The sequence below is a fragment of the Lactuca virosa genome, chromosome 3, assembly GCF_052849685.1.
Source record: "Lactuca virosa cultivar CGN04683 chromosome 3, Lactuca_virosa_CGN04683_v6, whole genome shotgun sequence".
In the NCBI taxonomy this organism is placed as follows: domain Eukaryota; kingdom Viridiplantae; phylum Streptophyta; class Magnoliopsida; order Asterales; family Asteraceae; genus Lactuca; species Lactuca virosa.
Window position 1 is genome coordinate 3,708,661 of NC_136428.1, and position 14,592 is coordinate 3,723,252.

The 14,592-nt window shown below is 35.6% G+C and overlaps 2 protein-coding genes across 3 annotated transcripts; one reads left to right on the forward strand and one right to left on the reverse strand.

The window, feature by feature from the left end:
• Positions 1–1,073: 1,073 nt before the first annotated feature.
• On the forward strand, positions 1,074–3,716 carry LOC145165139 (protein NRT1/ PTR FAMILY 6.3-like). The gene is made up of 4 exons (XM_079083808.1): positions 1,074–1,295; positions 1,429–1,646; positions 1,803–2,380; positions 2,719–3,716. Exons 1-4 carry the CDS (start codon positions 1,181–1,183, stop codon positions 3,581–3,583), a joined length of 1,776 nt encoding a protein of 591 aa, XP_078939934.1. The 5' UTR covers positions 1,074–1,180; the 3' UTR covers positions 3,584–3,716.
• A 242-nt stretch (positions 3,717–3,958) lies between these two features.
• Positions 3,959–7,762, reverse strand: LOC145165137 (oxysterol-binding protein-related protein 2A-like). 2 transcript variants are annotated; one of them, XM_079083806.1, is made up of 10 exons: positions 7,602–7,762; positions 7,045–7,523; positions 6,067–6,426; positions 5,860–5,950; positions 5,146–5,789; positions 4,916–5,056; positions 4,625–4,846; positions 4,399–4,512; positions 4,106–4,287; positions 3,959–4,017 (listed from the first exon to the last, which is right to left on the reverse strand). In XM_079083806.1, exons 2-9 carry the CDS (start codon positions 7,462–7,464, stop codon positions 4,117–4,119), a joined length of 2,163 nt encoding a protein of 720 aa, XP_078939932.1. In that variant the 5' UTR covers positions 7,465–7,523; positions 7,602–7,762; the 3' UTR covers positions 3,959–4,017; positions 4,106–4,116. The 2 variants fall into 2 exon arrangements, with proteins under 2 accessions (XP_078939932.1, XP_078939933.1); XM_079083807.1 differs by lacking the exons at positions 7,045–7,523; positions 7,602–7,762 and adding an exon at positions 6,554–6,730.
• Between the last annotated feature and the right edge of the window lie 6,830 nt (positions 7,763–14,592).

A 14,592-nucleotide genomic window follows, 5' to 3' on the forward strand; every position in this document is an offset into this window, starting at 1 on the left:
TAACAAAAATCTTACCGATTAGTCTCCACATACGAAACATCAACATATCACACTTAAACATCGCATGCTCATCGACATTCTAAGCCAATATACATGCATATCAAATTATCATCAAAAGCAATTAATTAAATTCAATAGTTACTTTATTATTATTATTTAAAAAAAGAAAAGAAAAAAAAAGAGAGGTTATATTTGCATGTAATAAAGGTAAAGTTGAGGAAAAGCTAAGGATGGTGGCCACAAGAGTACAAGCAGCCTTGATTATCCCGTGGTTAAGTGAAGGAAGGACATTGTCATGTGTAGCTGGTTGGCCTTCAATTAATTAAAAGCAAGCACTGCAGCACCTGTATCTTTAATCTGTATGGGTTTAACAATTAACATTTGGCCCATTCATTCATCCCTTTTATTTACTTCTTTTCTTTTCAAGTATTTAAATTTATGAAAAATAATTATTGGTCATTATGAATCTTTGTATAATATAATAATATTCAAATATATGAATATATAAACTTGCCAAAATAGAAAGGTTTACAATTTGAAAAAATTAGTTAATAATGGAGTAATGGAAGTGATTATATCGTGTAAAACCACGTATAATGAGTTGTTATATTAAATGAAGTAAAACCAAGTGTAATGAGGCTAGTTGCACTTTTAGCTTCTTGTCACAAATATTCATAACTTTTTGACGTGTCAAACTCTAAACGGTCTTTAAGCCAAATAAAGTCAATTATGATTTACCCCACAATAACTTTCCATGTTAAGTACGACCATCACATGAACACTCAATAGAAAAGTTTCTTTTTATAAAAAAGAAAATCTTATAAAAAAAAACATGTACGTGTACCAATTTTGACAAAAAAAATGCGCAAAGTAACTAATAAAGCCGGATTTTATTTATTTATCTGGTAACTTTCACATAAAAACTAAAAGTTTTAATATGATTAAAAAATAAAATAGGTTAATATTATTCAAGTTTACGAGGTTTAAAACAAGAAAATAATAATAAATAAAAAAAACGACTTGATGTGTGACATTGTCACGGCTATAAAAAGACAAGGTCGGTCTTCCCACAACTCAATTTTATAGTGTTTTTAGCATCTCAAAACATACTGCATATATACACATACACGGATACACCAAGCTCTTCATTCACTTCCAAAATATTATACAAAACCATAACATGTCGCTGCCGGAATCACAAATGGTCAAAACTCTACCGGACGCTTGGGACTACAAAGGCAGGCCGGCACCCCGTTCCACCACCGGCGGCTGGACTAGTGCCGCCATGATTCTAGGTCCACCTCCACCCACGGCGGCTTAGTTTTCAATCACTTAAGTGACTGAAACAGTCACCGGAGATGTTTTATTTTTGTTTTTGTCGTTATACGTATATATCGTGATCTGATGTTTTTATTTTTAATTATTTAGGGGTGGAGGCGTGTGAGAGGCTAACGACGTTGGGTATCGCCGTTAATTTAGTGACGTATTTGACTGGTACTATGCATTTAGGACAGGCTAACGCCGCTAACGACGTTACTAACTTCATGGGTACCTCTTTCATGTTATGTCTCCTCGGCGGTTTCGTCGCCGACACCTTTCTCGGCCGCTATCTTACAATTGCAATATTCACGGCGGTGCAAGCAACGGTAAGTACTTAATTTATTTTTACTCTTCCATTCCAAAAACATTCAGCTCTGAAGTTCTGATTAGATAATATATATATATATATATATATATATATATATATATATATATATATATATATATTAATTTTTTTACGTTTCATGTATATTTATATATAGGGTGTGACGATATTAACGATCTCAACCGCCATTCCAAGCCTACAACCACCAAAATGTTCCAAAACCGGTGGTTCCTGCATTCCGGCGACCGATCTCCAGTTAGCCGTTCTGTACCTGGCCCTTTACTTAACTGCTCTGGGAACCGGAGGGTTAAAATCCAGTGTATCGGGTTTCGGGTCGGACCAGTTCGACGAAACGGACAAAGAGGAAAAGGCCCAAATGACAACCTTTTTCAACTGGTTCTTCTTCTTCATAAGTATCGGGTCATTGGCGGCAGTTACGGTTCTGGTTTACATCCAGGACAACCTAGGGCGGCGGTGGGGGTATGGGATCGTGGCGTGTTCAATTGGGTTAGGGTTGGTGATCTTCTTGTCGGGTACAAGAAGGTACCGGTTTAAGAAGCTCGTGGGTAGTCCGTTAACCCAAATAGCATCGGTTTTCATCGGAGCATGGAGGAAGAGGCATTTGGAGCTTCCGTCGGATCCTTCCTTGTTGTTCAATGTCGATGATGTTACCCAAGGAGTTGGAGTTGACGGAAAAAACCTTAAACAGAAGTTGCCTCACAGCAAACAGTTCCGGTCAGTCATTTATCTTAAATAAATCAATTAAATATGATATCTATTTCTTACACCCCATGTCTGTCGGTTTTTAATTTAATAAAACATATACACTATCACTATACAAAATAATGCACTAAATAATAATATTTTAATGTATCAAAATGAGATGCATGTGTGATTCGAAAAAAGTTCACGAGCACCTGAAGATGAACCCAGTCTGTCAACAATTTTTTTTTTTTTATGACGTGGTTCTATATCAATCAAGATTAATTCTCTCTCTCGATTAAAATATACAGTATATCTTTATAATGATAATAATAATATATATATATTTTTTTACCTTTTCATATTTACAGTTTTCTCGACAAGGCGGCAATCAAGAACAGTGAGACTGTGAAGGAGGTGAACAAATGGTACCTTTCGACTTCAACCGACGTAGAAGAAGTGAAAATGGTGATCACGATGCTCCCGATTTGGGCGACGACAATCATGTTCTGGACAATATACGCCCAAATGACAACTTTCTCAGTGTCACAAGCCACCACCATGGACCGCCACATCGGAAAATCCTTCCTCATCCCTCCGGCGTCGTTGACCGTCTTCTTCGTGGGGAGCATTCTGTTGACCGTTCCGGTGTACGACCGGATCATCGTCCCAGTCGCCAGACGGGTCCTCAAACACCCACAAGGGCTAACCCCACTTCAACGGATCGGGGTTGGCCTAGTCATGTCTGCGTTAGCTATGGTTGCAGCAGCGTTGACCGAGATCAAACGACTTCGCATGGCTCAGACCCATGGGTTGGTCAACGACCCGTCAAAGGTGGTCCCACTCAGTGTGTTTTGGTTGGTTCCTCAGTTTTTCTTGGTGGGGTCAGGGGAGGCGTTTACTTACATCGGGCAGCTTGATTTCTTCTTGAGAGAGTGCCCGAAAGGGATGAAGACGATGAGTACAGGGTTGTTTTTGAGTACGTTGTCGTTAGGGTTCTTTTTTAGCTCGTTGTTGGTGAGTATAGTGCATAAGGTGACAGGGGAGAAGGAGCCATGGCTAGCGGATAACTTGAACAAAGGAAAGCTTTACAACTTCTACTGGTTGTTGGCAATTCTAAGTGTTTTGAACATGGGCTTGTATTTGATAGGGGCCAAATGGTATGTGTATAGGGAACATAGGCTTGCTGGGGAGGGCGTTGCCATTGAGTTGGAGGAAGACAAGTTTGGCGCTTGAAGATGATGATGATGATGATGCATATTTATGTGGACTAATTTGTTTTATCTAAAGTTTTAATTTGTAAAATCTGTGATGATCAAGATAATGACGAAAGTGATATGAACAGTTAGAGTTACTTAAAATTTTGACATATATATGTTGTAGGCAATGAATGAATAATGTCTATCCAATATATATATATATATATATATATATATATATATATATATATATATATATATATATATATATAACCCGAAAGATACACATCTAAATTAAGTAGCTAGCTAGCTAGTTTTAGTGCCAAGTGCCAACGTTACGCCACCCACCCGAAGATTGTTGTTATCTATATCTTTTTTCTTTCAGCAAACACTAAGAATCTTGAAGAATTGGGTTTTATACATACATACATACATACATATATATGGATTTTGTACCTCCTCCCTTTCTCCCTGCATTTATAACATGATAAAAGGTCTCTTTAAGTTTACTTTTTCTTTTATTTACCATAGAAAAGAAAAAGAGATAAAAGTAATTTACCTTGGGATAAATCAGGATGTGTTGATGGAATCGTCACTAAATTCACCAAATATATTCGGGCAACCCTCCCACTTACCATCCTCTCGTTCTTCCCAATATCCACCTACATACCGATACGTCCCGTCTTCACCCTCTTTTTTAAACCATCGCGGTTTCCATCCATTTTCTTGTAGTTTTCGTGACTAGAAAATATTAAATCAAATAATATTATCAATATTCACAATGTGTTCCTCATAAGTTCAAAGGTTAATGTCAAAAACCGTTAACAAAAGGTTAAGGTTAAGAAAGCATACCATTCTCTGTCTGGTCTCAAGACGGAGCTTTTCTGAATTTGCCATGTCATATTCACCGTTCTCAAGGTGTCGTTGGTCTGGCCTGAGTCGTGAATCCGTAGGTGGAAGCTTCTCCTTTTTTTTTTTTTTTTGAAAAAAAAACACCCAAAACAGATGAAAAACAAATCTTAAATGAAATTGATATCATCAAGAGTTTGAATTTGAATGAATGAGTTGTGATTTGTACCTGTAGTCCTGGGGTTAACTCGTTCAATGTGATGGCAAAAGATGTTAGATTGTATCGAGTGAGATTAACAGGAGGCAGTGTCCTTTGCCACAATAGATGTGCATCACTCATATCCTTTGGTTTCACATTTGTAATTCCATTTATGTAATACATGCTGTCGTCCCATTTCCCAAATAATGTTGCGTGCTTTTTTCCGTTAGCATCTTCAACAAACCCATGTACCTGTTCAACAATAATTAGGGATCAAAATTCTATAATTTATATTAATGTCACCATTTTTTAAGCATTTACCTGGCGTGGGTTTCTTTCAAGAATTGACTGTTCTTTGAACTTGAGCTTGCATGAATATTCTCTATTACCACGTATATGCATCATTCCATGATGATCACAGTATACTTTACCCAAAATAAGATTATAAATGCTGGTTGTAACCTGATGAGACCAAAAACAAAATGAATAAAATACGGGGAAACTTGACTAAATGACCATTTTACCCTTTTTTTTAAAAAAGTTTTACATACCTTGCTCCACTGGAAAACCTCACCATCATCAAATTCTAAGGTAAGAAGGCCAACAGGGTCAAGTTGAATTGATCTCCCCCAAAATTTAGTTCTGATGTTGCTGTCCCCCCAAAATTTCCATCCTCTACCTTGAGAATGACAAGCTATGAGAGTAGGATGATGACTCACCTTCTCAGAAAAGAATCGGACTCCTTTCTCAGGGTAATCAGCCTCATAAGTTTCCCCTAACAAAGGATTGAAAGGTTTACAATGTCGTCCTTCTGAAGAAGCGTATCCAGAAACAGCAAAAGCAGCAACATTTAAAACTCTTTCAAGACTGTTTCCATGTTCATAAGCACGATCTAGAAGGTAAGAGTACTCCAGATCCTCAAAGCATTTTTGTAGAGATGAAATTGGCTCATTGAAATAAACAGGGAGACAGACACGTGTCAGATCCTTTCCAACGTTGTCTTTAATCAAGGACCACAGACTCACACCCTTTTCTTTCTCACAAGGATCCGGAAGCTTCTTTCTCCTCTCAATAATCACTTCACCCATTACATCAGTAGCTCTAGGAAAACAATCTTTTGTGTCAAAGAAGCAAGTCTCCTCATCTTCTGAACCCTGATCCTCTAGTTCTTGTGATGATTCGGTTGTACTCCATTCTGAATATCAAGCTCCACAATTAAATATATTTATATTTATACAATACTGTAATAGTAAGAAATAGCATACCACTGTATTTTCCACGATCTGTAAATTCCTGTTGTGTCAATTGATAGTCACCTTCAGGAACTCCAGATGTTTCACCTTCAATATTAGCAGCCTGATTCATGCAAAGATTAATGCTTCTTCTGATTATAATTAGGTAAACCATACACATAACAACCACAGGTGATCATGAATTTATTTATTACTAAACAAGAAGAATTAAAAATATACCTCCAACTGCCTTAAGGTGTCGAGCAGATTTGAACGCTCTTCACAAAGAAGTTGAACTTGTCCTTTAATTTCAGAAAATTCCAAGAGCATGATCTGCTCACAGTCTTTGATGAGCACCTCACTGATTCCTTCTTCAAGCAAGCGTTTCTTTAATCTTTCAGTTGACAATGATAGGTCAGGTGGTAGGATAGAGGGTTTATAATTTAATCTTCGTAGGGTGAATAGACTTCTGGTTGAGGCTAAAGATTCAATCCAGGCAACTCTGTCTTTCTTTGAACTTGTCCGGAGATGGAGTGTCTTTGTAGCTGTGAATATATAAAATCGCCTATCATCTGATCTGCTCTCTCGAAATGATGAAACCTGCAAATAAAAAAAAAACTATTAATCGCATTGTGATTGTGATTGTACTGTATATACTTGCATATTTCCATCCATGTAAGCATGAATGAATCAACCCAAGTAAAAGAAAGAGACGCAAAAAACTGACCAAAAGACAAGATCTAAAGGAAGTGGGACTTGTAAGACAAGGAAAACTCTTATCCAAGTTTAAAGCGACGAAGAAAAAAAAAACTGGGTGAAGCAGTCGTCGTGACCACAAAATAAAGCCAGGCTGCAAATTGCTATGTGGCCCTGCTGATGTGACCCACATATATTCATATAAAACAATCGAGTAATAATTTCCAAGTATTTACTGAACTGATATATCAATCATATACAAAATTCAATAAATGCTGATGTTATTATACGTGTATTTTATCAGCATACAGAGAATGGTCAATGGGGCTGAGCTCGGATATCAAGGCAATTCATGGCGGCACGGAAAAGATGTACAACCGGAGTCAACTTTTTGCCGTTAAAGGAAACTTTTCCGTGAAAAAGCGATTGGAACATACCGTCTCTGTGTTGTGTTGTGTCTTGCTAAAACCTTTTGCTTTTGGTTTAATTTAGTAGTTATATGGTTCGAAGTCGTTTGATTACCTTGAGGTGAACGATTCCAACAGCTTTCTGATGTTTCTGATGCCTGCTACTACCGCTTCTATCGAGACGTTTAAGTCTTCCGGAGGACACGTCGCCGATGAACCTAACGTCTTCTCCGGCAGCGAGGGTTTCTGGTTGGAGGATCTTCGAGTAGGAAATTACGCCGTTGCGTAACAAAAACCATCTCGATCTCCATCCTTTGCCGTAATTTGTCCATTTGTATAACACTCCGGCGAAGCTTGTGCTGCCAGAACAGGATTCAGATCCAGACCTCCTCAATCCAACGGCATTGCCGTCGGATCTCATGTCCGCCACCGAACACGACCTTGACAACTTCATCCTCGGTTCCGGCGACTGGTCCCCGATCGATGGACTTTCCAGCGATATACAACACAACGGATGCATCTCCTTTACTCTCATTTCGTCAATCAAATTCAATTCCTCAACTCAATAAAAAAAACCCCTGATCAAACCACCATCTGCATAAACAGTCGCAAATTGGTAACCATAGTACACCAATTGGCGAAATTTACGAAAGAATTGATAGATATACGTACATAGATGATGCAATATTGCGGTTGAAAGCGTAGAAATTGAGAGACGGAGAGATTGTAGGAGACGAAGTCGGAAGAAAGTTCAGTAGAAAAAAGAAGCCTTTTCAGTATCGATATTTTTATTTGATTAATATTATAATGATAGAGTGTATGTGTGTCTGTGTGTTTTGCAATTTGAATGAATACTTATACAGAGGTGGAGTGGCAAAACCGTAAATTTAATGACACCATGGGACTCCATCGGCAAAAATTTGGTAGAGGTTGAAAGAGAGAATAGACTCCATCATGTTTCAGCCTCTTAACAAAACAGACACATACATGAATGTCTATTTTGGGTAATCTTACAACCGTATTTTGTATATCTTATATTATACGAATCAAATATAACAAAAAAACATGATTTTATTTACATTTTGCAAAATGGATTAAAACAAATCATCAAGAACTAACTATTTTAATTAAAAGAAAATCACAAAAATAACCATAAAAACAAATATAACAAAAGATTTACGAATTTGAAACTTTGTTCAAAATGATCATCAATTACATAGTGTCTATACCAAAATGTTTTTAGCATAACACTAGTATTAGGAGTTGACGAATATATACTCACGAATATATACCCATCAGCCAAATGTTAATGATTTAATTTTTGTTGTAGATAAAAGATATAGATTTAAGAATTGAGCAGTAGATGCGTGTGTAAATTGTTCTAAAAAATTACATAGGACATATTGTAAATACAAAACTCTAAGAAATAGCTGCTCCTAGGGCTGTAAACGAACTGAACGTTCAACGAACTGTTCGTGAACCGTTCGGCGAGAAGTTCGTTTATGTTCGTTTATTTAATAAACGAACGAACATGAACACAAATTATCGTTCGTTTAGTTAAACGAACGAACATGAACAATGCTCCCGTTCGTTCAATTATGGCCGTGAACGTTCGTTTATGTTGTTCGTTTACGTTCGTTTATGTTCGTTCATATAAGTTCGTTTTATGTTCACATATGCTTAATTGTGTTTGATTACATTAGTGTATTATATATTTATTTATGTTCATATATCTTTAATTATGTTTTTTTATCTTTGTTCATTTATGTTCGTTTGCTTTTATTCGTTTAGCATGTTCACGAACATAAACGAACGAACATGAACAATGTAATTTGTTAAACGAACGAACATGAACAAGAAAATTCGTTCGTTTATCCGCTCGTGTTCGTTTATTTGTTCGGCTAACTTAAACGAACGAACATGAACAAGCACCGTTCATGTTCGTTCGGTTCGTTTACAACCCTAGCTGCTCCATAGACTGTTGTTAAGGAATTTTTTTTTCGTAAATTTCATTAATTGTATTTTAGAATAAATTTCAAAATCTTTGTCAATCCTGACAATCCGTAGACTTATGGTATGAGTGGTGGTGTTGTGTCACCCTTGACAAGGCATGCACATCACCCCTTAACGAGCATAAAAAGTAAATATACTCTTACATAATAATGATCCTTTTAAAAAATAGCTATAGTTTTGAAAAAAATTGATTTATGAAATCATATATTTGACATAGAGGTGTTTCGAAAACCATGTTTTGCGAAATTGGCTATGAATTTGTGAAGACAGTTCGTAAATAATATTTTTCTTGAAATGGACTTCGTTTATTGAAATCTGATTTATTAACATAAAGCAACCTCAAAAATAGTTTTTGTTGGAAATAATGTCCAATGTCATTAACTAATTGTTAATACCTCTAAATAATAACATGACACTTTTGGATTGGTTTCATGACATAAATAACATTATGAAAATGGAGAAAATAAGTTGTTAATTTATTAAGAATTTAGTAAATTAATTGGAAATTATTTTGATATTTAATTAAATAGTTTTAATTAATTAAATATGTTGAATATTAATTAAATCTTTAGGATTAATTTGAATATTCTAGAACCATCCAGAGAAAAGAGGTGAAATTTGAATAAGGTAAAGATTATTCTTTAGGAATTTGAATTGCTTAATGATTTATTAGCTCTCTATATAAATTGGGAGCTAAGAATCAAACCCTAGATGCTTTTTTCCTTCATAAATTGGTTTTGCCCTCTTTTCCTCTCTTTATGGACAAAAAATATAACCCCTTTCTAGGGCTATTAAAATTTTGACCTAACCCTAATTTGGGTTTTCCTTGTTATGCTTTTAGAGACTTGGGCATGACTACATTAGATGAGTTCTGCTTTGGCCTCTTCATCCTTTGCAAGAGATGTCCATCACATGATCTAAGGATCAAGATGTAAGTTTTCTATTCAGTTTGATTTTAAAGTATGTTGCTTACTAGTAAAACCTAGATTCTAGGATGCCTGTGCATTGAGGTAAATCTGTTGATTATTTTGATACCTTTAGATAGTCTACTTGATGCAATAAATCCCCAACAGCGGCATCAGAGCCAATAAGTTTTAGTTTTTGGAACATATTTTATAAAATCGAAAACTGAAAAGAAACTTGCTTAGTTGCAGCGCGCCCCCTTCTGGATGCGGCACGCTTGCCTGGCTTTTAGGTTTTAGAAATTATCTTTTTTTTTTTTTTGAAAATTGGAGATAAGATTCTTGTTTACAATATTATTTTAAATTGTTTAAATGTGAGAATTCAAATTTTAGATTAATTTGAAATATTGTTTAATAGGATTAAAATTTGAATATTTGATTAATTAAAATTTGATTAATATTTAAGCTTAAATTTAAAATTTGAATATTTTCCTTGAGATTATTTAATAAGTTGAATATTATTTAAATTAGAGAATTAAATTTGATTGTTAAAAAAAATAATATAAATTTAAAAGGTTTAAATTTAGTATATGGTATAATATACGATAGATATTATGGTTATACCACATTTGTCCTCACATGTTAATTAAAAATATTATGGTCGAATTGAGACTAGGTGCACCCACTCTAATATTGGTTTAAGGAGACTTCTTTGATTCCCAATGAGGTCGTTTTTAAAATGTTTCATCCTTACCTCCCTCGACGCGTTTTGTATTTTAAGAGTGGACTTACCAAAATGGTTTGATCGGATTTTGTTTTTCAAGATTAATAGTATTAATCAAGTAATAAAACAAAATTTCCATTTTATATGTTTAAAAACGTGAGTCATGTGTTGCCTATGAAAACACACATACTGCTTATATTTTGAAGATGGAGCGTGTGTGGTTAACCGGCATATCATTTGCGAAAATATAAGTTAATATGATGTTTCACTCGTGAAATTGTTCAGTTGATGGAGCGTGTGTGGTTAACCGACATGTCAACAAGAGAATAAAATTATATCGAATGTCACATGATTTTGTATGGTTGATTCACTATTTATTCAATGATCTATGACATCCCCGTCATTGAATCGAGATGAGCACTAACGAGTTTAACATGTCATTGAATGTCAATGAATCTCAAATGATCTAGGAGTTTCAAAAGATTGAAACTAGTAAATTGCATTACCCACCTAGATAACTTTGTGGTGTGTTTACGACATCCCTTTAGCCATCGCGAAGCCAAATATGGATCCAAGCTTTAATCAATAATTTCATTTAGGGTTAATAATTATATTAAAGATTAATAAATCAAACTAGAATGTAATTGATATTGAATGATGTCTATAAGATAAATCCACAAAATTATACTATGATAATACCTCGACAGGGATTAGATTGTAGGATGATCAATCTAGTCAAAAATTCGTAGCTTGAGAATTGTTCTCAAGAACGAATAGAGAAATCATGCCTATTAGAAAGCTCATCCTAAAGATCCTCCCTCCACTACATTCAAAAAAATATATGAACAGTTATAAAACATTTTTAAGAGAAATGGAATTTTGTTTAGTTAGAAGTTGATTATGGTAATCATGATCAACTAACTCACATGTACATATAATCAGTTCATTCTGATTTTGGATATGAAGAACCTTGAAATGTCCATATAGAGTTGTATGGCATGATTGAGTGTCCATTGGAACTAACATGACCAATAATAGAAACTCCAACTTCAAAGACTCTTACATCTACTATCATGAACTGAAATGTCAAAAAGCAATTAAATCAGTTGTCCATAGGTATAAGGCGATTTGTGACGATACACCTAATCTAGGCCTAAACGTTAAGGAGAATATGAAGACTTGTTCTAAGACATGTTCTGATAGGCTAATCATTTCCAAAATAAGAAGAAGGACAAGTAAAGCATAAATACCTAATATGTCCGATAAATAAGACTAAAACGTAGAGAAGATGGTTTTGATCATGAATTATGAGCTCATACTACTATCCATAGGATCAAATGACATCTCGTTCTTATGAATGTTTAGTCTACAATCAGATATGAAAGTTCATAATACCATTAGAACATTACTTCCATCCGTTGAGTATTGTACTAAGGATAAAATACTAACATTCACAAGAGTGTGTTGTGATTGAAGAAAGTAATGGGACTAAAACATAAAGAAGAAAGTTTGATCATGAATACCGAGTCCTTGTTACTATATATGGGATTAAAAGATAATCATTCTCCTAAATTGTAACATCCCGAAAATCAAGGGTAAAAATTTTTATTTTATTATAATCAAAATACTAATGTCACTTTATTCAAACATTTAAAAGAATTTCAAAATAAAACAATTATCAGAGTTCATTCCCAAAATCACATATTGCGGAAAACATGGGTGTATGCGCTGCGATGAAGTCAGGCCCTTCCCTTTCGAACCGGAAGTACCCGAAACCATAAACCACAAACTGTAAGCACAAAGCTTAGTGAGTTCCCCAAATACCACATACCATACATATTATACGAGCCATATATATCATACGTATCCAATCAATCAATAAAAGTGTTATGTGCCAACCATAGTCTTGCCATTATGCCACAAGCCGCCTTGTGGTCTTCCTTGCTAGGCCGGGGGCCAAAACCCTAGGTCTTACAAACAAGTGCCAAGAGCCACCTCCTGGTCTTCCATGCAACCATCACAAAGACAACTAGCATACAATCTACAACTACTTAACTAATAATTTCCAGAGTTCAGACTCTGGTCTTGCATACAAATTGCCAGGAGCCGCCTCCTAGTCTTTCATACAAACTGCCAAGGGTTACCCCCTGGTCTTCCTACAATACATAAACCAAATGGGCAGGCATTGGTGCCTTCGACCCATAGAACATTGAGGAGACTCACCTCGAATGCAGAAGCTCATTGAAAGAAATCCCTAGCTGCTGCCCTGACGACTCCTCCAAGCTATCAATACCAAAATAACACCCAATTAGCAATTGGGTTCCCAACTATAATCCATAATCCATACTTGGCGTAAAATAACCATTTTACCCATGGCCCAACTTGAATCAAAATTGAGGCCCAAACCCAAAAACCAAAAAGGCCCAAAACCAAAATATCCACAAAGGCCCACTAATGGCCCAATTTTCAAATTGGGCCCAACCCCCATATAGGCCTTATCCTAAGCCCAAAATGTAAACCCAATAAATTAATTCAAACTTTAATGAAAAACCCCACTTCACGAAATAAGCCCCAAATCAACCCAAAGATGTGAGGTCCAAAAACACAACAAGTCCAAAGCCCGCGCCGAACGATGGGCGTACTCGATGAACCCTGGTCGCGACTTCAAATCAGTACGCTGTTGGATTAGGTGTCTAAGCCCATAACTATAATTGGTATGTACTTGATTTGATAGTAGCATGGTCCTTTTGGGTTTCCTTCACTCATGCAACTTAACAGGATGACTAGTGGAGAGAGAGTAGAATTTATTATTTGAAATAATAAATTGGTACTCAAAATGATTTTATTAATATATTACAAGATTAATATATTATTTGGAAATCATATTATTAATTAGTAATTAATCAGAAATTAGTCTCGGATTAATTTTGGGATTAAAGGAACTAATTAATAATAGAGGTGCTGTTTTGCAAATCATTGATAGTTGTGAAACCGGGCTTAAGGACTCTTTGGAAAGGAGTGGACGAAATTTGTAGGGTGGCCCTATAAGATTTCGTCCAAGGGTTTCCTTAAGGAGGTCCATGGGCTGCTTAGGGTTTTGGATGGGAACTAGGGTTTCCTTATTCAAGTCTAGCTTTAAGATTAAGCAACCTAGCCATATATAACCCCCCCCCCCCCCGCCAAGTCATTAGAATTTCGGCCTAAGCAAATATTCATAACCCTAGCCGATTTTCCTTGTCTCTCCTCTCATCCTTTTGCATAGAGTGTTTGTGAGCCATTAGAGGTGCAACATTTGGGGCACTAAGCTTTCAAGAGTCAACGATCTTCAAGGTTGACTTGTTATTACTACATAACAAGTAAGGTAATTTTATAACCCTAATCTATACATGATTTTTGAACTGTATGCTAGTTTCTAGGGTTATTGCTTTAGCATTCAATTTGCATGTTCAATTAGTGAAAAACTTAGATCCAAAGCAATTAGGGTTGCATGAACACATAGGTTTGTTGTTATGCTCATAACCCAACAGTGGTATCAGAGCCTATGATGTTTTTCAATTGAATTTGATGCTATAGTGATCTGTCCAAAGAAGAAGTAAATCGTTTTTGTTGTCTGTTCCAGGAACTCGACGAGTTCTAAGATGAACTCGACGAGTTCTAAGATGAACTCGACGAGTTCTAAGATGAACTCGACGAGTTGGTCCTACTCGACGAGTTGGTCCTACTCGACGAGTTGGTCCTACTCGACGAGTTGGTCCTACTCGACGAGTTCATTGCCCTGAACTCGACAAGTTGACTCGTCAGATCCCTGATTTTTGATTTTGATATCTTCGTTTGATTAGGATAATTGCCTTAATTCGTTTTTAATGCCTAAAACTGGATTTTCTGAAAGGTAATATGATATCCTTATCTTAATTAAAGGATTTGGTTAAATTTGGATAATGATAAGTATATATTTTTTTAATTTAACCTTGTATTTTGAAAAGTTTTAAAATACACCCTTTTGGTTTTATAATTTAAATTTGAA

What these genes read in the sequence shown, in the direction of transcription:
- LOC145165137 (XM_079083806.1), bottom strand. Translation starts at nt 7,464, where the DNA reads ATGAGAGTAAAGGAGATGCATCCGTTGTGTTGTATATCGCTGGAAAGT. An exon ending in TTGGAATCGTTCACCTCAAG is followed by an intron (nt 6,427 to 7,044) that starts GTAATCAAACGA and finishes TTTTATTTGCAG; the next exon opens with GTTTCATCATTTCGAGAGAG. An exon ending in TTGAAAGAAACCCACGCCAG is followed by an intron (nt 4,847 to 4,915) that starts GTAAATGCTTAA and finishes ATTGTTGAACAG; the next exon opens with GTACATGGGTTTGTTGAAGA.
- LOC145165139 (XM_079083808.1), top strand. Translation starts at nt 1,181, where the DNA reads ATGTCGCTGCCGGAATCACAAATGGTCAAAACTCTACCGGACGCTTGG. An exon ending in TAGTGCCGCCATGATTCTAG is followed by an intron (nt 1,296 to 1,428) that starts GTCCACCTCCAC and finishes TTAATTATTTAG; the next exon opens with GGGTGGAGGCGTGTGAGAGG. An exon ending in CCTCACAGCAAACAGTTCCG is followed by an intron (nt 2,381 to 2,718) that starts GTCAGTCATTTA and finishes TCATATTTACAG; the next exon opens with TTTTCTCGACAAGGCGGCAA.